General features: G+C 50.4%; 1 protein-coding gene across 2 annotated transcripts in view; it reads left to right on the top strand.

Moving 5' to 3' along the window:
- cv-2 (crosveinless 2-secreting protein) overlaps window positions 1-27211 on the top strand; it is a 240559-nt gene that overhangs the window by 145403 nt on the left and 67945 nt on the right. For both annotated transcript variants that reach the window (XM_075677740.1, XM_075677730.1), the window contains one exon: window positions 28-121. In XM_075677740.1, the coding sequence (XP_075533855.1) occupies window positions 28-121 (94 nt within the window). The remainder of the gene's footprint in view (window positions 1-27; window positions 122-27211) is intronic.

The following is a 27211-nucleotide window of genomic DNA, read 5'->3' as shown; positions in this document are numbered from 1 at the left end:
TATTATCTGTATCTGCTCTATTTTCAGTCCGGTGTCATAACTGAGTCAAGAATCTACTGCCATGTGAATTGCAAAAATCCTCGGAATCCACCGGAAGGACAGTGTTGCCCTTACTGCGAAGGTGAGTAATCTTTGTTTTTCCTCTGTCTAGATTCAGAGTGTCACAGAATGGGCATGCCATGTTTGTCTGACAAGGAAATTGACAGGCATCTGCGTGTTGGGAGACCCCTGCCGACTGTTAAGTTTACTTCAGCTAGAATTGACTAGGACGCGACTAAAAACGCCTATACAGCAGGAATATTGCAAGTAATGGTAAAATTTCCTATACGCCTGGTGCATTGCCTATAACGTCGCCACTGATAACCGCCTAGCGGGCGCTTCCAACAGTGCGCGCGGGAGCAGTAGCAGACGACAACCCTTTGCAGCAAGGATGGCTGAAGTTCGCGGCTGCGATTTCTCCTTTGTTCGGGCGCCAGACTGCTTCTTCTGCGATCACAGCTGTACTGAAGACGATGACCTCTGTGGGAGCTGGTATGAACACGATGTTTCCTGTGCTTGGTACAACATGGTCCACATACGTGCCAGGTGCGTCCCGCAGACAAACGCCATGAACCCCATTTACATGAAGTGGAGCTCATGTTAACTAGCCGATTGTTTGTTTTGTTGAGTAATGCGATGTCTCGATCGTACTTTTTTTTTAATTCTACCCTTGCCGTAATGCTGCTTCTGTACCTCAATAATAAGCACCCGTCGTTAGTGCAGACTTATACCAAAGAAATCCGCACGGTGCGATGTCTGCATATGCCGTTGTGATTTTTCTGCCGATGAATACATGTGAAATTGCCGAGTAAGTGCAGTCAAAGTCGCCTAAAAAAAGAGTAATTGCGAATTTATTGATGAAAACACGTACACTAGTCAACGAAGACACCAAACGCACGAGCTAATAAAAGCGCGTGTTAGCGCTGTACCACCGATGCAATGCTGCTGCATGCCCCGATGAACTGCCGTTCCCGCTGCATTTTTTGCAGTTTCATATTCCGCAAGAGAGCTGCGTGGCAACGTACAAAGCTAAAGTCTGACTAACTTTTCAGCACATCCTTTTTTTAATGTTAGTAGAGAGAGGGGCGACATGACATATATAAAGGCAGAGCAGCGCCAGTCAAAGTAGATGAGCGCTGACAGCAAGGCTAGGTTTAGTCCTCTGCGGCGTAAGAATGATAACAAAGAATTCAGTTGAGTACAAACTTCACATGCAGGAAGGGACTACGTTGTGAAACAAACAAATCACTCGGTGTGTTAAGTCTGCTCAGACAGCCTCGAGGTGTGATGACTTCCCAAACGTGACGCGAATTTTTCAGCGAAAGATGGAACAAAAATATCATATGCAGCAACTATTAGCAATTCTCGCCCCCTGAACTACCTATTTCCTAAACACATTTCCTAAAAAACACAATAAAGACGATGCCCTCGGGCAAAAAGAATAAAGCTGTTAAAGAAGCACTTGCTTGGTATCATTCCTATAAGACCCAGCGTGATTTATACCCTTTACAAACGAGGCAGGGTGAAGACCTCGCAGCTCAAAAGAATCAACAAGAGTTATGCATGAAGCAACTACCAACAGTTAAACATGTGCGAAGCCACGCATAAAATAGATGTAAAAACATGAAGTAAGCGACAGCTGGTGCGACGATTTACCGGGCCACATAAAACCAACAATTTCAGTTCTTGCAAACTTCAGTAGCTTTAACACACAACACAATGCGTTCCTGCAGTCGTGCTGCCTAGCTAGCGCAACGCGGTAAAGAAGCGGAAAACAATATAAGCGGCAAACGGCATTCCGAACCTTAGCGAAATGCCTTTTAAAACCGCATGCTGCACTGCAGACGAACTTCGTCGATTACGCGTCTAGCTATGATCGCGTGGAAAAAAAAAAAAAACACCGACGCGACAAAGGAAAGGATGAGAACAAGAAATTTCCCACCGAAGCGACGATTCATTGCTACCGTTGCACCCGCTGATGAGGCTTTGCGGGGAATGATTAGAACCGTACCGCGGGCACGTTTTCGCCGGTATTTGAGCCCCCCACCTTGCAACAATTCTTCTTTGACACTCCTTGAAGCTTTCTTTCGCCACCCACACATGCGAAGGGTGTAGCTTATTTTGCTTTGAAAACGTGAATAAGACAGAGAAGCACTATCAACGACACAACAAACTACGGCGCGCGGCTGGCTCCTCTCCCGTGTGTTCTGCGCAAGGCCGCCACCAGTGGCGCGTCCATCGGCGCGCACTACGCGTATAGCACGTCCTGTGTACGATCTCGAAGACGAGACCCAAAATCGCGGAAACATTTTGGCCGTTCAGTATCATAAGCATGCTAGAGGCACAGTAATGATCCCAACATCGCGTGTTCAACAGGCTCCAAACATTTTAAATGCGTAAAACGCAAACGCTAGGCGCAATTTTCGAGATTTCGGCCCATTTATAGAACCTATTATAGTGATCTTTCACTACTGCTGCGATTATTGCTCCTACACATAATTTATTATCTATTTCTACTGCAAGACTTCCTCGTGCTCACATGGGAAATGGGTACAAGTCTCTCTCTCTGAACCCTTTGAGGGTCAATGCCGTAATGCCGTAAACATACCGTGCCGCGAACAAGTCCCAAATGGTCAATGCCGTACATTTACGGCGCCGCCCGCATGCTTGAAGAACGTGCTAATTTTTCAACTCTTTGTAGCCCAGCAAGTGCTGCCACCCTGTGTGGATAAAAGAAATGTTTTTTTCTTCTTCGTAGTCTCTTGGTTTTCATTCCACGCCTGTTTCACGCTGGCGTTTCAGCGACCACTCGCGCGTCCGCACGTGCGAGGGCGCGCGGCGCGGTGAGTTTTGGTTTTGTCTCGCGGGCTGTTTCCATTCGTTCCGCTCGTAAAAACTTATGTCTACCTGGTTTCCAATCTCTCAAAGGGCCACCGCTAGACGTTCGCTCGCCTGTTGCTCACAGGGATACGATTAGATCTGTTCACAGGCAAGGTGCTGCGTATACACAAACGATGCTGCCATGCCTGCGTTTCCTTTCACTTTTTTTTTTCTTTCTCGAGACTCGGCTCGGGAAAAAAAAAAAAAACTGATTGCCCCCTTGTTGGCGACGGAACGAAGGATTGCTGCGAGTTTGTGACTCGTTCGGTTTTTCTGACGGGCGCACAAGCACCGAGTTTTCTTGCGCGCACTCACACACGCGGTTCGATTACGATATGTACGGGCGTGCGCGTTGGTTTCTCTGCTGCGAGCGAGTCGAGGGGCGATTCCTCCGTTGCGGACTGCTACCACAATGGCGAATCAGAATGTATCTGTTTCAGTGCATCTACTTCTTTATTCTTATTATAAGTATTTGTGTAAGCTCATTTGCATTCATGAGTAAACAGTGCATGCTTACCTACGCAAAATGTATTGTCACTTTGTGGTCACTAAAAAAAATTCATGAAGTATTTTTTAGAAGTAGGTCAGTCTGAAGATTTTCAATCTGCAATAAAGAAATTCTACCCTGGGGGGCCGCATTTGGCGAAAAAAAAATTGCCCTCACAGGGTTAAAGTGCCTCCACGCGGTTCTGTAAGAAATTATTAGTTCCAGCTGACCTGTGAGGTCAGCTGGTACTAATTACTAATTACCAACAAATTACAAAATTATTGACGATGTCCCGCTGAAAATACACTGACTGTCAAACCCTTGAGGGCAGCTGGCGTTCTTTGCTCGCCCCCTGCACCGTCGCCGCACGAGGACTACACTGAAACGAGGTCTTCCAGGGTTATCCTGCGATGCGTACAAAAGCTATCACATCAAAACGACCGCGCGACGCGAAGGTATCAGTCTAACCACAGTGTCGTACACGACCGTACACAAACGGCGGCCGTGAGAGGCGATGGCGAAGCATGCGGCTGTTTGCCCAGGGCATCGTTCTTCAGATTTGCAGCGCCTTGACGTAGTCAAGACAGTAGAAAGGCTGAGCAGAGCCCGAAACACTGTATACAACTTGACGACGTACGGCGTTCAGAGTGCAGCGGCATGGAGTTCCACTCCGCCCCGCTGCGCAGTCGGTGCCTGAGAGTCGCGGATGGCTTTGCTGACGCAAATGAATTTGGAGCCCGCAGCATTAAAGAATGAGATCACAGTCGACAGAAGCTTCTAATAAAAATTGGAGCACAAACGGTAGCACTTTCCCATAATATTGGAGCAGCGCCTGCCTTTCAAGGTTTGTCTCGATAGGCGGTGTCCATCATGACCCCTTAACTTTAAGTATAGACGGACAACTTTGCGAACCGCTCTGAGGCCACTAGACGTGTGGCCCCAGGTGACTCGGACGAACGGCGTCTTTCAGAGCGCCCCGGCGCTTCGACGTTCCAGCAAGTGGGTACGAGAGCCTTTTCGCTATCAGTGGTTCGAACCCGGTTCTTGGGCGGACGCACCTTCTTTACACCTTCTTGCAAGAGAGCCTGTCGAGTTCGCGCAGCACATAAGGTTCGTCCACTCTTCTAAACACGCTCTCAGAAAAATGCCGGCGCGTTTAAAAGCAGGCGCCCTTCTACTGAGCATCGACGCATGTGACCAACACTACGTGATCGGCGAGCAGAGCGAACGCCTAGCGGCGCCGTCCAGCGCCGCGATCGCGTTTCTCCTCCAGATATCCACTGCGGCGAAGTGTTGCCAGGGCCCATGGCTTCCCCGAGAAGCAGTCAACAACCGAGGTATTTAGACTGGGCCGCGACGCTGCTAAGCCTCGAGCTGACCGCTGCCTGCCGCCGCGATACCAGAGCTGACGGACGCCCGCGGCGCTGGCGACGCCGTTGTCGTGGCGATGGCACGCCGGCCGACGCCGCTCGCAAGCACTCGGGCACATACATCACGGCCAGGCTGCGCGCCGCGCGCGCGGCCCGACGAGTGGCGCCCAGAGGCAGCACGACCGGCCAGTGCGGCGCGCGGCTGCCGCGGCGGCGATGTTGACCGCGCCGCGTCGGGGTTATCGGGCTGGATTTATTGGGCGAAGCCGCCGCTTCCATCAGTCCAGTGTAGGCTCCTCGCGAAGGTCGTGCGGCACGTGTCTCGAGCCCTGCCCGGGCCAATCGCCGCGCGCTGGCGTGGCATGAGGGACTTTCTTTTAAGTCGCGGTGCGGGGGATTAGAGATAAAAAACGGAGATGCCACGTGCGAGGAGAAGAGCGTATACCTGTTTGTACGCTGCCCCTCCTCCAACGCAGCACGGAGGGGGTTCCGCAATTTGAACCCTTAAAGCGCTCGCCCGTACGCGAGTGGATATTTGCAAGACACTTGCTCTGCATTGTGCGGCGTCGTGCGTCAGTTTGTCGCGGCGGATGGCAGGAACAACTGTGCTTAAATTTCAACGCCGGCTGCGCACTCGAGCTTAATGTTGCCAAGTTTTTCTCGCATTTGTTTTTCTCAGTCGCGGATCTTAGGAATGTAGTGTCTCGGCTGATTTTGATGCGCATGGGACGTTCGACAATTTTATGCGTCAGCCGCCGTCTGTAATGACAACAAAGAGGCTAACTCATTTATTATCACAAAGAACACGAAGAAGGGGAACCGAGGGGTCCGATTTGTTTTTTTTTTTAGTCACAGCCATATGAAGCCAACAGATAATGATGCCAGGGAAAACTCAGGGAAAGCTCAGGGAAAGCTCAGGGAAAGCTCAGGGAAAGCTCAGGGAAAGCTCAGGGGAAGTAATTTGTAGCTTTAATTGCAGTGCACAAGGGATAAGGTAAAGGAACATGAAAGTGGACGAAGTTAAGAGGAAGCTTTAGCTCGGGTGCTCCTATCTAAATACATGTAAAAGCAGAATTCGTTTTTCTCAGCAACCATTACACCAAATTTGACGAGGTTTGTTGCCTTTAAAAGAAAACCTGAAATCTAGTGACTGTTGGTTTCGAATTTTCTAGTTAGGTCGTCAATATTTTATTAAAAATCGGCAAAAATCGAAAATTTTCAGAAAACGACACCATCAAGTTGACAACTCTGTAACTCAACAACGAAAAATGATAATATAATTCTGTGCATTGCATCTAATAGTACATCTAAAGCGGACAAAATTGATATGTTACGTATGAATGTAAACAAGTATAGTAATATGGAAATACAGCTTTTGCAGAACCCTTGTAAACAACGTAACAAATTCACGTAAGATGTAAAATGACATATCGAATTTGTCCGCTTTGAATGATCTAGTGGATGCCATTTACAGAACCACGATATCTGTTCTTGATGCAGAGCTATAAATTCGTAAACTTCGTACTTCTATTTTTTTCAAACTATCGAATATTTGAAAATCTCTTAAACAAAATTCAAGCCCTAAATCGAAATTCCGCTTCCGACAGTCACTTGAATTTAACTTTCTCTCTCAAATACAACACATTTCATCAAAATTGGTGCAGGGGTTATCTCAGAAAGACGTTTCTGCGTTTTACATGTATTTGAATAGGCCGCGTCGGAGTTGGGCCTGAGCTAAAGCTTCCTCTTAACAACGCGCCGGCGACGAAGCCTCCGCATTACGTGCCGCATACCGCCATGGTCATGAGTGGTGCTGGCTAACACTTCCAGGGTTAGATCTCGTACGCATGCATAAGTGCCGAAAAATGTGAACGTGGCAACAGCCTCCGCCGTAGTGTAACGCAAGCGTAATGCGCAGGTCGTGCGTTCGGCTCCCACTGGCGGCAAGTTCTTTTTTCTTCCGCTTTCATTTTCTTTTAGCTTGTAATTTCTAAACTTCAATTGAAACTACAAATAAGTTCCCCTATGCCTTCCTTGGCTTCATTATCTGTTGGCTTCATATGGTTATTATCACGAAGAATTGCATCGAACTTGTTATTTTCATAAAGCTGAAAATATTCAGCCACTTCTTCACACTACGCACCATTCGATGAAATGTTCAAATGACCGTCAACTGCATTTAGAAGGTCCGCGCGATCTGGCGCAGCGCTCCCTTCCGATGTCATCTGTAGCATTCCGCTCGCCTCCGACCTTCGGCTCGCGTTTGACAACATCTGAATAGATTTCGAGGTGCTCGAGATTCCCCTTCTGACATTCCTAAACACCTTCAGACTCGCCCCCGCACTTCCTCACATGAGTTCGCCCTACCTGCATTGTGTTCGGCGCGGCCAACTTTCCACACCACTAGCCGGCCTACCTCACGCGACAGCCGTCATCAGCATTCAGCATGCAGAACTCGTACGTGCCACACGCTGCTCTTACCTTTGTCATGGGGGCATTCTCAGTTAAAGTGCTGTGCAGAGAGAAAGAGAGAGAGAGAGAGAGAGAGAGAGAGAGAGATCAAGGAGAGGAAAGGCAGGGAGGTCAATGAGACGAGTGTCCAGTTTGCTACCCTACACTGGCGGCAAGAGAAAGGGGGAGGGAAGAGCAATGAGTGCACGTGGGAAAATGCACAGGGGCACTATAAGCGGTCTCTCAAACCGGTGCACCTCAAGTACAGCACTAGTGCACTAATCGGTTTTTGTGTATGTGTGTGTGTCCCGTGGAAAGGCTTCCAGCATGCGATGTACCGTCACCAAACAACGAAAAATTTGAAAGTGGGCTTCTCCCCAAAAGGTATCTTATTGTGGGGAAGCCAGCTTTGACAGGGATTTTTGACTGGGTAAGAACTCGTGCACGTCCGCCCATGCGTGCTCACTGCGTCATGCTATACCTTTAACAGCCAACAGAGCGAATCAGGGCCCGCGTTCACAAACAAAAAAAAATGTTTTACTCTAGAACTGTTCGTAAGAGCAAATTCTAACCAACCCTTATGCTGGACATGCTATGAACAAAGGCGGCCGGATCGTGGCAAAGATATAACTTACGAAATAAAAGCTTTGTGAATTCGGCGCCAAGTGTATGGATTGTGATGTTCATCTTTGTAAAGCCTGGCCCACATGGAGCGAACTTTCTCGATGAAATTCGCGCGTCCAAAGAATCTATTTTGACGAGCCGCCGTGTCTGCGTCCCATCACCTCGCATGCGACGATTTCATCAGCGCGCTGTGCCGCTGTCATTGTTGTTAGGTGTGAGGCAGTACTATCGCGGTTTTGGATAATAATTTGAAGTGTGCACCTGTTGTACTAGAAAAAAATAGTTCTGTCAGTTGATTAGGGTCGTGATACTGCGCTTAAACAATATTCCGCGTTTATTTCACGACCTATTTATGCTCGAGGATTAGGTACGCCAGAGAGACAGAAAGGTTTCCCTGTAACACTAGCGGCACATCAGTTTCTGCCTCCTGTGCAGATTAGCAAATTGCGCACGGGGTAATTAAATCGGTACCTGCGTTCATTGTACTGTAGTAAAGACCCGCTATCAGCATTCTAATTTTGTGACAAATAAGCGGTTACGAAGGAATACAAGCGTGCGATGATCTACAAACTACAAAGTGGCTGGTCAAGGTATTATTTTGGCTTTGCCTGATAACATATAAATATCTCATACATAATTTTACAATTGTTTCTATATTACTCCCGTAAGATTTCTGTGCAGTCATCAGCAGCAAAAGTAAGCTCTGCCACTTTGTACAGATAAGCTAGAGCTGCCACTGCCTTTCAGCACGTCAATACACAGGGTGTTTCACGTAACTTGAACCAAGGATTTAAACAAAAAAGTGGTTAGCCGCAGCTGAATGAAGTCAACGGCATATGGTTTGCCTTCATGTGGCGCTCCTTAGAGCATTTTTTTAGTATTCCGCTTAATTAGTTAATTAACTAAAATGAATTACGCAATATTTTTAATATTCACTTCAGGGTCAAATGCGTTTCGTTGCGTTGTAGAGGGGATTCAGAAACGACCGATTCAATTTCTTTTTTTTTTTTTTTTTGTGGCAACGTACATGCTGCGCGGTGATTTTTTTTCGGCGTTTAAAGAAAACCCGCGAAATATGAAATAAAACCACCTGACCGCGCTCACGCGCTATCGTATTGCAGCGCTCTCAACCGCGCTTCGTGCGAAAGAACCCTGCGTGCGGACTGTGGCGAAGTGACCGGCGGCAGCTCTAGGCAACGCCGAAACACGCAGCATGTACGTTGTCACACACACAAAAAAATTATATCAGTAATTTCTGAACCCCTTCTACAGTGCAACGAAACGCACTTGACCATAAAGGGAATATTCAAAATTTGACGTAATTGATCATAGTTAATTAAGCAGTTAAGCGGAGTATAAAAAATGCTCTAAAGAGTGCTACATGACGGCAAACCATATGTCGTTAGTTCGATTCAGCTGCGGTTAAGCACTTTCTTAAAGTCCTTGGTTCAAGTTACGTGAAACACCCTGTATATATAGAGAGAAGAATTAAAAATCTAGTACGTGACCATCGAGAATGGACCTCACACTTATCAGGTTAAAAAGAGTGAGAGGAGAAAGTTCAATAAGAACAAAGCCGGAGAGGTTGGTCGCATGCTTATGACCTTCTACTCTACACTTGGGGAAATGATGGGCAGAGTAATGTAGAGCAGGATGGGGAATGACGACGAAATAAGGTGCTAAGCATTTGCTGTCCGATGCTGCACATGCGCAGTGTCTTTGACCGAATCCACAAGAACAAATTTATGTAGGCCTTTAAACAGACACTGTATGTGTGTGGTCGCGTACACACAAAAACAATGTCCATAAACTGTACAAGTCTGTACAAGCCTGTACAAGGTTGTAACTTGAAAATATGAAGCGTGCTGAATTACTCTGGAAACGCTCGAGCGAGAAAGAAATAAGGTTTTCGTGGTATGGGTTCCGCATGTCTGCGACATATTGTAGCTTAGAACAAACTAATTATTCCTAAAGTAATAAGTAAAATGGAAAAAAATTCACGTAAATAGCCAATCATGTTTTCAGCATTTACTGAGCGCAGGTTAGGTTCTCGGCAATATGAACAGCTAACTATACTTGTACTTGAGTTAACAGGTTCGAGATCCATTGTTGTTAAAATGACAAGTAGGAGGGATATTAATGCTACTGTACACATACACAACTTTACATTTCGTAATACTCTGCTGCATTATAGCCAAATATGTGTATTGCTTCTCTCTCTCTCTCTCTCTTCTTTTCTTTTTTGCAGCCAGCAGCAATGTTTATCACAGGACGACTCTGCAGCTAGGTATCAAAGGCGTGCTGTTACTAATAGTTTTTGTAACATCTGTACAGCCGGCGGCAATTAGCCTTTTACTCCATTCAAAACAAAGATGTTGCTTGAGAACTATCGCCCCCGGACGTGCCACTCCCAACCCTGTCCAGAGTTTCTTAACTTGCCTGGAATGGTGTCGGAAACGTTCCGAACCAAAGCAACGCAGAAACAGTTCCGCTAACCCAAATAAAGCCAACGACAAAAGCGCCGCATACGAGTCATAACCCATGTCGTCGGCCGCTCCCGAAGCGTCGCCCGCATACAGTGTACGCAGCGTGCAATGCACGGAAAGAGGGAGCGAAGGGGAAGAAGACAGGGAAAGGCAGGGAGGTCAGCTATTGTATACTAACCGGCTGGCTACCCAGCGCTGGCGTAAAGCGGCAAAGGGAATTAAAGGTGACAGATAATAGTCTATACACATTGGACGCGAGGCGGCAGCAGCACCAACGAAAATCGATTACCACAATGCGCAAGGGCGCACACGGTATCGGGTCACTCACTTGCGCTTCAGCCTGTATATCGACGTCAATCCTGAGGGTGCGTTTTCCGAGTTTGTTTACATGCGTTTTCTAATTGTCGGAATACGCGGCGACTGGTTCGTATAAACAAACCAGGAACTCGGTCGTTCGCCCGTGCGGCGGCCGCCGACGCCCGTGCAGGGAACGCGGTTTGTGGAAAAAGGGGAGGTCGTTGCCATCGCAGCTGGAGCTCCCTGGGCCTGTTGCAGCGCGGGCGATGCCCTTGAAGAATTGGCTCACTTTCCGGCCTGTTTGTGCAGGTTGTTGTATAAGTCGCGTGCCCATAGTGCGGCTGCCGAAACATCTTAGCGCGTGGTGCCTGCGCGGAGCGCGTAATGGTGCGTATATATATATACATGCACGTACACGCGAGCCGGCGGAGTTTATGGCTACAGTAAACGCGAGATTTACGAGTGATAAAGGTGCGCGTTTAAGAAGCCGCGCGAAAGGGGCGTCCCCATGAATGGAGGATGCCTGTCCAGCAGTTGCTGCGTCTCTCGTTAAACCTTAGTGACTCGTATAAACGATAAACAAAGCGACGCTCGGCGGAGGTGTGCGCCCCATCCGGTATACACCGGTGGGGGAGCGCGGGCGGTGACCGCGGGTCAGCCATGGTCGCGCGACCCAATCAATGTGCACTGCACTTTGCGGAAAGGGTGCTTGTTGAGCCCTAATTGCGGGGCCACGCTGACTGCAGTTATACCACGCTAACGGCGGTATGAGCCTCGGTTACCGCAGTTTGAATGACGGCAGTACACTGTAGCCTGTACGCGGTTCAGTTCAACCATGATTAGTTTGTATAGAGTGCGGTAAGTCCCTCTGTAGAGGAGCTGTACAGGAAACCCGGCAAGGGAAAGTATCGCTTTCTTTATGGCGACCAGCGTAACAGGGGTATAGTTCGCTGGGTCATATTATGTATTCCGCTCGTTTTCCTCTATCCTACTCACGCTGTCGACTTCTATGTTGACGAGAATAAACGATCTAGAGCTACGCCAGCATTTTAAGTCGGCACCGACAAGGTGAGAACAACTAGTCGGTAACAATAAAATTCAAACAGCGCTAGCGCTGTTTGAATTTTATTGTTACCACGGAACACCAACTCGCCCAATCCGCTGCTATTCAACTAGTCGGTCTTTTGAGTGCATTCGCTGAGCTCCCGCATCCGACACAACGCTCAGGGCTTCTGCGTGAAGATTTTTGTGCAACAGTTTAACTCCGGCGATGTTGTGAGGATTCTGGAAGCTGTTCTGCAGGGGAAGGCATTCCTGTTTCAGACCTGAGATTACTGCGCTTGCTGCAAAGAATTTGCGAGTGTGAGAGGACGGGCGCTTTCAATTAATGCGAGAAGCTTTTCTTTCCCGTCTTTTAATTTTTTTTTTAAAGGCATGTCTGCAGATAAGCGGAGAATTTGCGCTTTCTCTCCATCGCTGCGCAGCCGACAGTACACGTGCGATTCTGGGGTTTACGCCGATGCCCATAGCTGAGCGCCGGGAGCCGCGACGGTTAGTGAGTAAATATCCTGCGATCGGGGAGCCGAAGTAGTGCACCGGCTTTCTTCGCTGCGACGGAGCAGCAGGTCGCGAGTGCAGAGGGGCCCTGGAAGGCACCGCGGAGGAGAAAGAGGGGGTCGACGGCAGCGGCGCCAAACGAAGTCAGCAGGGAGGTCACTTGCCTCTCGGCGCGCGCGCGTCACTGGACGCGCTGGCCGCGCGAGCGCCTCGCGGGGAGTTCCAATTTCCGTACGCGGCGGCGGTCCCGGGGGCCGGCGCAGCGTGGGCATGTTTGCCTACTTTGACCGGCGAGCTGGCTGCGGCAGGGGCATTGTCTCGCGCGCCCGTTGCCTGTATGGAACAGTGCACGTGTTCGTCGCCGAGAGGCCGTGATTTAGAGCCCCGCCAGGAGCCAAGTCGGGGTCTCGTGGCGGGTCGCGAACAAACGTTCCGCGGCCGCCTTCCCCTCGACGGTTCGCGGGCCCGATCCCCGCTCGGGTCCCGCACGCTGTCTTCCCTGATCGTGGGGCTTCGCTCGGTTGCAGGCGCGTTTCCATCGGCAAAGGCAACCGTGGTGAGCGGCCACCACGTGGGGCGAGAGATCCCGTAGTCAGGCCACGCTTGTGCCGCTTGCTCGGACCCACGGGACTCGTCGTCATACGCACGTTGCCTGACTGAAGGTTACTGTAGACCTCACCTATAATTGTTTTCTTTTTTTCTGATCTCACGCAATGTACATCATCCGCAATCGTCTCTCTATTTAGTTATGTCGACGTGCGGCTAAAGCATATACATTGAGGAACCAACAGAGCAGCAACTGTCTGCTACGAACGTCCAGATTGTTGGATGAGGAACGCGAGCGATATGCCTGCATTCAAGAGATGAGTGTTTCAAGATGAATAACATCTCCGTAACAGAAGCACCCGCCCACGTCTAGAGCTGTATTTCGGCCGTACGGTGGTGCGCAGGTTTTTCGCGAGGTTTCCTGCGTGCTAAGAAGCGGCCTGAATTTGCCCTGAAAAGGATCATTCCGGTTAAATGTCGAGGGGCTTGTATCATTAGGCTAATTGACCTCTTAGCCGAAGCCCTTTCCTAAAATAAATCTGCACAAATCTGCACACTCACGTCAACTTAGTTTTCTGTTCAAGGGGGCCTTTCTCGGTGTTGGAGCCATAACGCAGCTGGTCTGAAATAATGTGACACTACTAATCCCCCCCCCCCTTTTCTTTTGGCACGCAGTCTCTGGCCCGGCCCGATCGGCGCACTCGCAGCTACGTTATCACCATAATGATAAGGGTGACCGCATTTTCACCAGATTATAAGACTGAAGTGAAATCGAGCTAAACAAAGAATGGTTGGGTTATACCGGTCCTGCATACATAATTCGATGGCAAAGATGAGATTGCCCGAAATACGTTGTAAAACTTGGAATAACTAAGACTCCCCAATCTCTGTGCAGCTTTATGAAAGGAGGAGTTGGTTAACATATATAGAAAGAAATAAAGGGGTTCTCTTACCCTCTCTCCTGTAGACCTTAGTCCTACGATACACTCAAGGCTTGTAAGGGTATTATATGGTATATAAGAACGGGACGCGTATTCACACAAATTTCTTGTGCTAAAGCGGTTCGCAAGAGTATCTTGTCTGCCAATCACGATGCTCAACATGTTATTAGCGAAGACGACCGGTAAATAGCGAACAGCTCTCAAGAACGAAAAGCTTTGTGAATTCGGTCCCAGAAAACTATAGTAGCGCCAATGATTATGTACGTGCCGTTCAACCACTGTCACAAGGCAGCGTGACAAGTATGCACAAAGTGTGCGCGTATTGTCTGCAACGCGATCGCGCGTGCCCAAATATTTACAAATCATCACAAAACGTTTCTCGCGTGATAGTGCTCCAGCCGTAATAATGCGATGGAGATCAAAGAGCTAAGTGTTCTGTCACTGGCCACAGCCCCGTTCGGTATAGTGCGCACTATCGCATTCTTGCGGTCAGCCGGTGCTCGCGCGCCAGTCAACCACAAAGCGCTGTAGCGTATTAACGGACGGATATCCAGTCAAGCGCCGTCGCATGGGTGGTCTGGGCTTGTATAATATAACGGTTCCTTTCGCTCAGTTCTGTATATTTCTAATCGTCGCACCACTCACGGCCAGTCGATCCTGGCGATGACGCAGGCGGTATACGCTGCTCGGACCACTGACGAAGCGCGATAAGCAAAAGAATTTGAGCGTAATCTTCACATTATCCCGGTGCCTGCGCGGGAGAACGGCGCGCGTCCGCTCGCCGGGCGGCCGCGCGCGAGAGCGCCGACGCAAGCTCCGCACCCCGATTTGCGCAGGCTGACGTCAAGATCTGCAGTTCCCCATTGTGATACGCTATCCGGCTGAACTTGAGTTTTGGCGCGCCGTGTGGGGATGGCAATCAGCGGGTCGCTCCCTTTGTACGGCTATTCTTAATAACCCTGGAGGGGGGGGGGGGGGGGAGGGATCGTAAATAAATCGTCGGCGGCCTCTTTGTTGCCTGTCGCGACCACACTGACGTAGTAGGAAGGTTCGACCGGCGTTGGCACGAGCCCCGTCACGGCACCAGGCTGTCTGTCACTCGGCGCACGCACGAACCCGCGCTGGTTGCAGGGAGGGACGTCACCGTGGGGCCTTGCTCGTGCGTGCACGCCATGCCACTGCGCGCTCTCGGTTGAGGTGCGAAGTTTCACGGCCCTCGGCGCGCAGCCCCTCTTCTCCTCGCCCCGTGCGCGTGGGGCATTTGGCAGCCGGCCCGCGGGATGCGTTGCGTGCAGCGTCCAGTGACCTTCCTTCCTCGCTGTCAGGGTCGCAGGGTCGCGAGCAAACGCGAGCGAGGTTGCCCGCCGCCGTGCTCGAATCTTGGTCGATCGGGCGCGCGCGCTCTGACATTTTAGATATATTGCACACCCTTAGCGATATACATATTCGATATACATATATCGCGACGTACATATACCTATTCCCAATGGTGAAAGGCGAGCGGCTACATCCGCATTCTCGACACGTCCACTATACGGCTGCCAGCGAGCCACGTGAAAAAGAAAGGCGAAAGGTCATTTCAAGCCTCGGGATGCGGCGTGTTCGAATGATAACGCGTTATAAGCGATGCCACGTGCGTTTGTCCTTAATGAGACAGGATCTGGTAAAAAGAATTTATTGATCCGATCGCTACGTATTGCTAAAATTCTTCAAAATATAGTCTCCTCAGGCGTCGATACGCAGCTGCCAACGCGATTCCCACGCTGCCAAGGCTCCTTGGAAGTCAGCTACCGTAGCATCTTTCAGAGACTCTGTGACAGCCCGTTGGATGGTGGGAACATTGTCGAAACGGTGACCTTTCAGGCTTCTCTTAAGCTTTGGGAACAGGAAAAAGTCGGCGGGGCTCACATCGAGGCTGCACGGTGGCTGCGGCAAGGATGCAACCGCTATCCGGGCCAGGTAGGCGGTCACAGCGAAGGCGGTGTGGGCAGGAGCATTGTCGTGGTGGAGCATCCAGCGATCGGCAATCTCCGATCGTTTCCTTTTGACTGCTCTGTGAAGGCACTCAAAGACTTCTTTGTAGAGCACGGCGTTGACGGTTCGTCCCGGAGGCACAAATTCTTTATGGACCATCCAACGCTTGTCAAGAAAGACAATGAACATTGTTTTTACCTTGGACTTCGACATTATCGCTTTCTTGGAGCGCGGGGAGTTCGCGGTGTGCCAGTCCTAACTTTGGCAATTGGTTTCGGGGTCGCATTGGAACACCCATTGGATCTGTCACCTGTTATTACACCGTCTAAAAAGTCCCGTTCACTTTCTAACTGCACTAACATCTCACGGGAAACATCAACTCGTCGTTGTTTCTGTTCATCACTCAACACTTCGGGCACCAATTTCGAACAAACATTTTCCATGTAAGTCTCCTTAACCAAGGCAAGCGGCTCGGTAGCGGTATCGCCCAGGTGAAAGCAAAATTTAATTGCGTACCGCCGCTCCAGCAAACGCTCCATTATTGACGTTTTCTGCCGTGACAAAAAGTCGAAAACAGCTTTCGCGCCACTTGATATCCTCACCGCGTCAGAGCTGGGACGTGACTGCCGCCCGGTGCGTTACTTAGCTTAAAACCGCCAGCACAAATACCGCCTCCGGGGAGCGCGCTACTGGCGACTTCAGTGCCGCGCGGCAGGCACTCTCATTACTTTAGGGACAAATCTTGTATACAAGATATTATGTGAGCGGTGGTGTTCCGATGGAGGAGCGTAGCGACGTACCCATCCTGCATGGTTGCGTCATCTGTGAAGGCCAGCAGAATAGTGTTCATTCGCAGTAAAAATGAAAACCAGAAGTATCGCTGGAAGTGAAGCCGGCACTTACTGAATTCCTCGATACGTGTACGACGAACTATAGTTAAGCAAGGTCCATGCTTTCGCCAGTTGACCAACCGTCATTATACGTTTAACGGCATGCCGACCGAATACGCTTAGACAACGAAGAAAACGAGGAGAGCCGTCCTTACCACGTTCGTTATATGTATGCTTGTCGCGCTGCTTATTGTAAACGTGTATGACAGCACAGATGTGTGTGCGCGTGCCCACACGCATTTCTTTATGACCAAAAAAAAAAAATAATACTCTGCCCATGGGTTGACCTTGTGAGCCGCGATACGCAAGAAAACCAACCTTCGACGATGTTCATGAGTTGCACCACATTCAGCTGTCATCGGTTACGTTACCGGCGAATCTTTGAAGAGCGAAGTTTTGTTTACTCTTTCGAGTGTGGGTGTACATCGTCTGCTCAGAAGACAGAAGGCAAGGGAAACCCCGAGCAGGCCGAATCTTTCGAAATCGAGCAATGGCCCATCTCTCGCCACGCTGCCCTTGTCGACGCGACCTGTCTTGCTATTTTGTCGACAGCTGGTGGGGTCGCTCAAAAACGGACCGCGTTAAGCCCGGCGTCGCAGCGCGTGGGAGCGACGCGCGGTTGAGCACGAGGAGGCGCTGACACGTACGCACCGGCGTAAGAGGAGGTAAGGAGTGCGTTCGGTTGGGTGTCGGATGGCCCCCTCCCCGGAGGTGTCAGTGAGAAAACCAAAGTTGCCAAATGCCCCCGCGTGTGTGTTATACGAGCTTCCGAACTTCTCTTAATCGAGGGAACCGGTTTGCCTCGCGGTTCTCTGCCTTGTTTCACTCCTTGGCAGGCTGCCTCGGCAAGCACACCTCAGTCGCGGCCCGCGATCAAACACGTCGCTGCTGCCACGGGTGTCTAGAGCCGGGATGCTGCCGCTACACGCGCGTTTGGAGGGCGAGGGGCCCGTGCCTTCTCGGCGGCGCCATGCTGCCTGCGCGCCCACTCGCCCGCTAGCGCTGACAGGGGCCTGTTTCAACACTCGAGGTTGTTTCCGTCCCGACCGGACAGAAGCCCTGCGCGGGGGTGTCCTGCCGCTACTGCGCTACGCCTTCGCGGCGGCCACAGTGATTGCTGCCCGCCTGGAAGGCTTGCGGGACAATTAGAGACTGCCTGCGGGGCCATCGGTTGTCACCGCTGTCACGTCCTCGGGCACCAGTCGAGGAGACGACGTAGGTTTTGAACCACCTGGACGCAACCGCCGAGAACAAAAGCGTGGTAATTGGAGTATATAGGCCTTCGCGGCATGAGCAGAGGACTGCAGCTTAGTTTGTTCAAGTACAATTCTTGGCCGATCGCGCCAACAATGTAGGCTGCGCGCCGCTGGAGTCATTGTGGGCAGGCTTAGAACAGGGGCTCCAAGGTACCCAACCTGCAGTGACCGCTTTGCGTTGCTGGGATAGCCCGCGGCCGGCGCGGCGTCGACGCCTTCTTGCGTTAGCGTTGCGCACTTGCAGCGCGCTACGGCCGCAGAAGGGAATTGTGGAAAAAGATAATGATGGCCAATGGAGGCAGAGCTTACCTTAATAATTTGTCTTTCAGAGGCTTCTCCTCAAGGCACTCAACGTTAGGGTACGACAACATAAATGTTCCCGATTTAGACCGCATCGACAACCGATCTCGATAAGACCAATGATTTCTTGTTAATTTATTATTCGTAATTTACGTCAAATCGCTCGTCTGATATTTAGTCCTTTCTTCAGGCAGATCCCCCCCCCCCCCCGCACGCAAGAATCCACTCTGCTTAGGTGTGTTAGTGAGACTCAGAGTTGACACCCAAGAAAACGGAAAGCAAGCCGGCTGCGTCCTCTATTTATATATATATATATATATATATATATATATATATATATATATATATATATATATATATATATATATATATATATATATATATATATATATCCGGAACTGTGGAAATAGATGACCTGAAGTTAGCGGACGCCATCAGCCCAGCGCGCAAAGGAACCCCCGAGTTCTGCGTCTTGTGTAGTGGAACTGGGGACGCTAAGCAGCTTGTGTCCGCTATTTTTAAAACGTTCTATTTACGCGAGATAGTTTCTCTAATCCAGTCCCTGCTATAAATTCCCCGAGGATTATTCTGTTTTGCTTGCACGTGTGCTCTTTCTAACCAAATAAGTCATGTGAGAGGACTTCAAATCGTGGTGGAAGTGACCGCCGGACACGAGCAACGAAGTCTGTTGTGCATTGGAAATCAGTGCAGAGGTAGTGTTGCGTTCTTACTAGAAGCTGATGTTCCCACTGCCTATGCCCAACGCAATACCGCACTATAAAGTATATCTATGATAAACGTGCACACGGTCTCTCGTTCCTATATAAGACGGCAGGCTCTCGTATGTTCAAATGTTATCATTCTTACGTCATTGTTTTTTCGCGGCATCACTTGTACTTCACCTTTATATCGAAAGCGAGAACAGTAGCCTATTTTGTGATTTGTGTCGCTTAGTACGTATAATAGCAAGGTGGAAACGGCACGCGATGCCAAAGGCAGTATGGCTCAACAAATATACTTTGACCAGAACGCTGCGCCATCAAGAACTAAGCGCCTAGATCGCTCTGATTCATTACGCGGCGCTGTTTCGCGCAAATTCCGACAGGGCGCAAGTTTTCAGCGGCACAGCGCAGGCGCCAACAACGGAGACGCGCTCTTTCACCGGCGCGCCTCTCCGTTGTTGACGCCTCTAGCGCAGGCCTGCGCCGTTGCGAGCCGATCCCCGCACGCGTGAGCGGGCGAATAATTCATAAGCAGGCGCGCGCGGCGGCAATCCTTGACCCGATGGAAGCCGGCACTGCGCCACCTGAGAGGACGCTGTCCCTGCGGCGCTCCCGGATTCTCGGGCCGCCGCCTGACCAACGGCCGGGACGCTGACCGGTTTCCGCGATAGCGCGGACCCGGCACGATGCGATATGACTAGGACCGCCGGGGCAGCATGGCGCGCTCCTCGATTGTCAGCATTGGGACGGGAACGCCTCCCGACGCGGACGGGCGCTCCCGCTTCCTCCCGGAACCGCACATTTTCCACCTTCCGCGCACGCGCGCGGTGTGTCCGGCCGCCGCATCGGCAAGAAGCAGTGCTTCTCTCTCTCTCTCTCTCTCTTATTTGGTCCGACAAGCTCGTTCACGGGTTTGTCCGGTCACTACGTCCCGGTTTGCCGTGACACTACTACCTCGACAGTATAGATCCAGATTGGCTACGAAACTCAGGTACACAGGTGGCCCGCGCGCTGAGGTTTTCGACACTGGTGACGTTGTGTCGCTCCGTTGATCGCTCCATCTCGCCAGCTATGAGACGCGCCGTTCAAAGGAAGAGAGCAGATGTCATGACACGACAGACAGACAGACAATGAACTTTTATTCAGGTCCTGAGGGACTAGCCGGTGGAGACCCGTTGGGGCCCCCGGCTCGCCGCTGGCTGCTCCCATGTCGGAATGGGGAGGCCAAGCCTCTCCGCTCTTTCACGGGCCCTCTGGACGGCCATGGACTGGAGCTTAAGTTGCGCGCTAGATATGGCCTCGTCCCAGTCCCGTTCGCTGGTGAGGGACGTATCACGTAACGCAGGACACTGCCAGAGCATATGAGGTAGAGTGCTAACCTCCCCACAATCCGGGCACTGTCGGTCAATTTCTGGATAAATCCTGCTTAAGAAACTTCGCGAGGGATATGACCTCGTCTGAAGCATCCTAAGCGTGATCGATTGTGATCTGCATAGATTTGGATGCGGAATATTTTTTTTTTTGCACTTGCCCCTAACTTAACGATCACTATAAATAATAACCAGCAACGCAGCCTGTATCGAAGCTGCGAGGTTGCCGTACGACCAGGCTGTCAGAATGCGCTGACGGAGGCCGGCATCGATAAGGGCAGGCATACAGGAACATATATGTCTGATATAGCAACCACCAGGTGGTGGTTACCTCCGTACGAACAGCGAGCCAAAAGCAAGTTTCCCACCCTGTACACGCGAACCGGCTCCTGACGCTCACAAAGAAGCTCTTGGAAGGCGGCAGCTTCGTCGAGAAGTGCGTCAACTCGGACATGGCGTTCCTCGGACGTTTGGTTGAGCTGCTAGAGGATGGGGGGGGGTACTAACGGGCGCAGTCGAAGGGGAACGTGTTCGCAATGACCGAGCAGATAGGGAAGCCACATTCTTTCTGGCCTTCAGCATGTCCGAGCTCCACAATGATCGCCTGCTCAAAGTCATCGAGAGTGTCAATGAGCCAGTCGAGGCGCGCCGCCACAGTGTCGATGCCGTAACCAGCTACCTGCAAGATGTTTCGCATAACTTCGATTCCGAGCCTACGAGGGATCTGCATGACATTTTTTTACTCTATGAACTGCATAAATTTGCAAATGCCTGCGATGTTGTTGTTGTTGTTGTCTTCCATCATTGAAGGTGTTTGGCCTGTAAGGAGCCTAAACTTGAGATCCGAAGATTAAAAAAAGAAAAACGAATGCTACTACCTTCACAACCGCTCATTCTAGTTACTCTTCCGCGAAATCTCCGACATATTGAATATGCATGAAATTGATGAGACCTTATCCCCATGTATAGGCTACGCCGCCTCTACATAACTTACGTAAATTATGAAATTCATTTTCTTTTAAACAAGTAACCGAATAAGAACCACGAAAACGTGTACGCGCAGCGCTTATCTCTATGCGTAGACCAGCTGAGATCGAACGCTTCTCGCTGCTCGATCGAGTAAGATCGAGCGACGGAAATATTATCGGACGTGCAGCAGTGTCCATACTTAGTCGACTGCTCAAGTCAGACATGAAATTAACCGAACCAGTTAACGCACTGCCGTTGCTTCGCAGACGACAGCTTTAACGGTGAGCGCAACCTAGTTCTTCCAGATTCGGAAATTGCGCGTTTCGTTGATGGATTAAATGTATCTGCTTCCCCGGATAGAGTCTTATAGTGGCAGGAAAGATTATACATGGCACGCAAAAGTCGATAAAAGAAAGTTGCCCTCCTTTGAAGACGTGACACACAAGTCTTCCTTTTGTCCGTGTCTTTTCACACGCTACAAGCCTCACGGTTTCATACAAGCCCAAATCACTGCATTACGACCGCTATAAGTTGTTGGCCTTTTTTTTGCTAGCAAATGATCACAAAACATATTTCTGCAGTGCTTGGTATGCCAATTCAGAAAATGTGTATTTCCTTTTTATTGCGCGCACGTCGAGGTGGTGTACCTATTGATAACAAATATATCGGGAACTCCCCGTGGGAGGACACTATGCAATCTACGCGTCTTTTAAGGGTGACACAAATAGCTAGGAGTTGCCGGACGAGTTGAGTCATTAATTTATCATTCACTATAATGCTTACGTACGCGAGAAAGAGCGCTCTATCAAGCGGTGTTTTATCTTCTGGCATATTACGTTTGCATAAACACCCTCCAATCAATTCCTACTCGCATCAATATCAAGTGCATGTAGTGGGCGTTACGGTCCTTTCCGTGAAATGTGATCGTGCGCCAAGGTGCCGTAAAGGACTCATTAGTGTCAGCGTAACACATAGGCGTGGAAACAGCTTGATATACTCTGAATGGACCGTGCCAACGTGTCAGGAGGAGTGGCTGTGACCACGATGCACCGCGTGCTACGAATAACGCGGTTGAACTGCGCAACGGCCACAACACGCGATGCGAAAACGCATATATGCGATTCGGTGACACGATATAGCTGCAGGTCGGTGGCGCGCTTGTAGCATGTGCAGAGGCACATTGCTGGCTCATTCATTCATTTATATCTTTGTTGGTTCATTCACTTCTTCGTTTGCACAAAGTCAAAGGCGACCTTCAACTTCTTGTTCCTTGATAATTTTTAATTTCCACTATCCCTTACGGGTGTTAGAAAATACGATTTTCTTAACATCATTCTTCGAGTCGCAGAAGTGATACACGTTCGCATGACCCGTAGCCTGAGCCATTCTAATACCGACAAGAAAAATAAATAAAAAGAAAGTTAGTGATGTTTCACCTCGTGAACAGGGGTGACGCAAAGCGTATGGTTGCCATAGTACACACGACGCTATCGGCCTTCGGTGCTCCTATAGACGCCTACACTGTGCACATCGCAGATAATAAATATTCAAGACAGGGCTCGTGCAGCCGTGCCATACGCAGTAGCCGCCGGAGTAGAACGCCCGGTTGTAGGCATTCGCTTACTATCTAAGTTACATAGCATGGCGTCACCGCGCACAGGCAAACATGAACACATCACACTCGATGACCGCGGACACTCGCTGTCAAAACGCTAGCGTGAGGAATTGCGGCAGCAGCAACGAGCGAAGTGACCTTCGCGCTGTCTATCGCTTCAGCGCAAACTGAGCTGCAAGAACACAGCGCACGCAAAGCTATGAGCTGTTGGCCCACCTAGACTGTGCCCCCAAAGCATGTCGCTTTCAATTGAAAGCCGGTGCGACCGCGCGTGTCCGAAATACAACGGCCCCCTTCCCGTCCCCCGGTGCCATGCGCGCGACGGAATACGGCGCGCTTCCTCCCCTTGCTCGCGCGAAATTGAGCCGACATCGTCGGATCACCGTCCCACGCTTTCACTCGCACGCACAACGTACGGCACGCGAAGACAATAGAAAGGTTCAGCTTGTCCGGTATACAGGTAAACGCAGGCGGACGGGGCGTCGGGGCGGACGCATAAACGGGAGCCGCCTGCATGGTGCAGCCACCTGGTGGCGCAGAGCTCAAACAGACAAAAACAGCTAATATTAGGGAGTTTTAGAAATAGGGGCCCCAATAGTTTGGGGCCCCAAAGAGCTTTGCGGGTGTTAGCGTTGGGGCACGTAGCAGTGAAGAGTTTTAGAATAGGTTTTTACGTTTGCGGACAGCGTCTTGCGCTGACAGCGCCACTACGGCGTCAAAGAAAAGCTATTAGAAATAATTAAATAAAATATACCATTTTATGATAGGAACAATAATTTTGGCTTTCGTGTATTCGCGTTTAAGTACAATTTAGATGTTATTCTCTGTAAGCAGCAAACAATTAGTTGCGCTTAGTTTTGAGCAAACCAACTTTACTAGCCTTCACCAGCCAAGCTTAGCCGTGTTAGGCCTACGAGCCATAAAATCCACAATCGAATTCAAAATCAGCGGCGTCTAATGAGTCAATCTTCATAACACACGCTAGTTGAAAGAAAGCGATAACCGCAGTCACTTCTCCTAGCTTGCGAACTTCACGCGTTACCGCGAATCGAACCCAGTTTGGTGCTAGGTTAGAGCCGTCGCTTCGATGGGTGCCGCCATGTTTGCCGACGCAAAACTTTTGGGGCCGCTATTTGGGCTCCCGCTAAATCGGTGAAATAGCGTTCCCAGCGCAAAACCCAAAGGCAGTTTGCGTCTTGCGCATGCGCAGTGGCTTCGACGCTATTTCTTTGGGGCCCCAAAACGTTTGGGGCCCCTATTCTAAAACTCTCTATTGCCTTTACTAAATGTATTCTACTTCACTGCTGGTGTAAATTTTCGGCACTGGCGTAATCGTGTTGCTGCCAAAATTTACACCCGTGGCAAAGTAAAATACACTTGGTATGTATGCATCGTAAAGAAAACCTGTAGCAACTGCCAGAGGAGGTCAACCCAGCGCGCCTCCCGCCTGCCTTCCTCCTCCGCAACACTTCGACTCGTTTCTTCATCCCCACTTCGCTCAACGTTACCTCAACGCGCTTCTTCGTACTTCCCCGGGCCGCGATTCTCATCACCTCCAGGCGCCTTCCTCATTCGCTTGCTTCGCGGCTTCAGACAGACACCGCCGATTTTACGAGCTGGCCAGTTACGCTTGCGCGTAAAAAACTTGCCTCGAGAATTTCGCAGAAGCGAGAGCCCACAGACGCAAGCGGATCGCGTTGCCAAACGCAACTCGGCACGCCGCTGCGCGCTTGCGCAGAACGACGCGCGTCGGGTAATATGCGCGCGGTGGCCCATCCTTGCCACGTGACGCTCGCGCCTTCTCTGCCGGGGCCCAACGGTACCTGGGACGGGGCGACAGCGTCGGGTGCTGCAGCGCGTCGTCGTCATCGTGGTCACCGCCGCCGCCGTCAGTGGGCACGAGACCAGCTGCTGCGGGAGCCGCTTGTAAACATCCTCAACTGGCGCCAGTTTCCAATTAAACGGTCGCCCCCGGACGGCGGAGCGCCGACCCATGCGCGCAGCACACACGCAGCAGCAGACACGCGGGCTGCCCGCCGCGGGGCGATTATTGGTTGTGCAACGCTCAGCGACAGAGCTAGCGCACTTCATTAGGGCCGGGCAGGAAATCCTGCGCGCCCCTGGGCGTGCACGCGTCCTTCTGTCGCGCGACTCGATGCGGCATCACGCGTACAACCCCGCCGAGGAATGCGCGCGCCGCCGCTGCAGCTCGCCTCGGGCCCTCCCGAGAGGTGAGTGCACAATACAATCGGCCGGTGCTCGCTTCGGTGCCTCATGAAACGGGAGGACAATCTTCCACTTGCCTTTCAATCGTGTGAACCCGCTGTGCCTGCTCAGCACTGCTGTCCACTACGCTTCGATGCACGCTATGCCACCGCGCCACGCTCGGATACGTTACGCTGCGTTAATTGCGTTACACAGCATTTGTGTAGCACGGCGCAACGGCAGAGATAAACTATAGTTAGAGACGGAGTGCGCCCCGCAGATTCGAAAGGCTGACATTTGGTAAGCAGTCGACCTATCTGCCTTATGTACTATAGTTTGCTCTCATCTGCATTGAAGGTGATACGTAAATTAAAGAATTGCCAGTAGAGTTAGGTCTGGTTGCTCAGCAAAATCTTTTTTCTTTCATTGTAGCATCAAAAGTAAGCACGAATGATCACTGTCACTGCGGTAAGCATTCCGCGGTATTTCATCGAAGCCAAGTATAGTTCTTAAGCACGGTGCAGTACTGATAAAGATTGTTTCATTAACACATTATTCATACCGGCAGACATCATAAACCGTGTCATAATCGCTGATTTACTTTCTAGTTCGCTGGAATTCACTAACTTAGTTTTTTAATTAGTCCCTCAAAGGCAGATGTATCATTTCCGGATTTGAAGCCGGTCAGTATTTAAGTCATGTCGACTCAGTGGACATACCGAAGCTATGTATAACAACAGTTTCTATCAGTCTGCAAACTCGCAGCCAAATGCCATTTTCGCTGCTTCTATTATTTTCCCAGAAGGCCTTCCGTAAGCACCGAAGGACAAAGTGGTGTCACCCGCCCTGATGGCACAGTGGCTTTGGTGTTGCGCTGCTCAGCCCGAGGGCACGGGATCGAATCCCACCCGCGACGACCGCATTTTGATGGGGGCGAAATGCAAAAATGCCCGTGTACCGTTCATTGGGTGCATGTTAAAGAATTCCAGGTGGTCAAAATTCATTTGGAGTCCCCCACTACCACATGCCTCATAATCATACCTTGGTTTTGGCGCGTAAAACCTCAGAATTCTTTTTTTTAATGCGTAATCATTTCTATGCCTACCGAACGACGAAACCCGTCCGTCCGTCCCTCCGTCCGACCTTCACGTAAAGACGATCGCTTTCAATATAGAACCCGCAGCAGCGAGCTAATTGACCTTCGTGCTGCCTCCCGCTTCAACGCGAACCAAGCGGCGAGAACACAGCGCACACGAAGCCATCAGCACTCGGCGGACTTGTCACCATCGCAGATCGCTTTCAAGATAGGGCCCGCGCGGCCGCGCCATACGCCGCCGCCGCCGGAGTACGGTTTATCACGGTTGATAAAGGTTTACGTCGAGAGGGGGCAGCATCATCGACCACATGTATGTGCGAGGCCTACCACACGTGACACTGTTCAATTACGTCACGTACTACAGCCCGCATCGGCCAGTGCTCATCTTCTACGAAGCAGCGGCATCATCCAAACGCACCATCATTCAATTTGAAGAAAAACAAGCGCAACAAGAAGAACCAAACAAGAGGCAGTGTACGTAATAAACGTTGTATATGTTTGCCTCCTTTACAATATCTCTCTCGTCATTTCATCCCACGTCCACATCCTCTAGGAGTTATCTATAGCATGAGTGAACCATGCTACTACTCGCCTCTTCTTCCTCATCTCATGCTGATCTCAGTTAATATTTCCGTGTTGCAACCGCGCTTCTTCGTTTCACGATTCTTTCGCAGTGTTTGTCGCAATTATACCACACACAGCAGCATACAACGACGAAACAGCAGACGATTGGTAGCAAATGCTGACGCATCATTTCGATAACCCTCACAGGAGATTCGGCGTGTAATATTTAATGGCCTCGCAAGCAGATTATACATACGCTACCGCGTTCAGTATTTAGGCTTTTCTTTCATCATTCGCGAATACTGCCTTGACCTTTCACCAGCCATAAGTGCGCATCATTTAAGGACAATGCAGTATGATCAGTATACACTGTGAAGGTAATATGTGATGGTATAACAAGGTAGGTACACGAACCGGTAACACAAGTCGACATACAAAGTGAATGTTACCATAGGTTGGCTCGGGTTGGGTTTTTCCTTGTGTTATTCTATGGTATGTTATCGGCCCTCGACAACCAGCTCAAGCTAATCCAGAGAGCTGAGAAGATGGCAAGAGCCAGCGGAGCCCTGGAC

This window comes from Dermacentor variabilis, chromosome 1 (genome assembly GCF_050947875.1).
Source record: "Dermacentor variabilis isolate Ectoservices chromosome 1, ASM5094787v1, whole genome shotgun sequence".
In the NCBI taxonomy this organism is placed as follows: domain Eukaryota; kingdom Metazoa; phylum Arthropoda; class Arachnida; order Ixodida; family Ixodidae; genus Dermacentor; species Dermacentor variabilis.
This window is presented reverse-complemented; position numbering and strand designations above follow the sequence as displayed.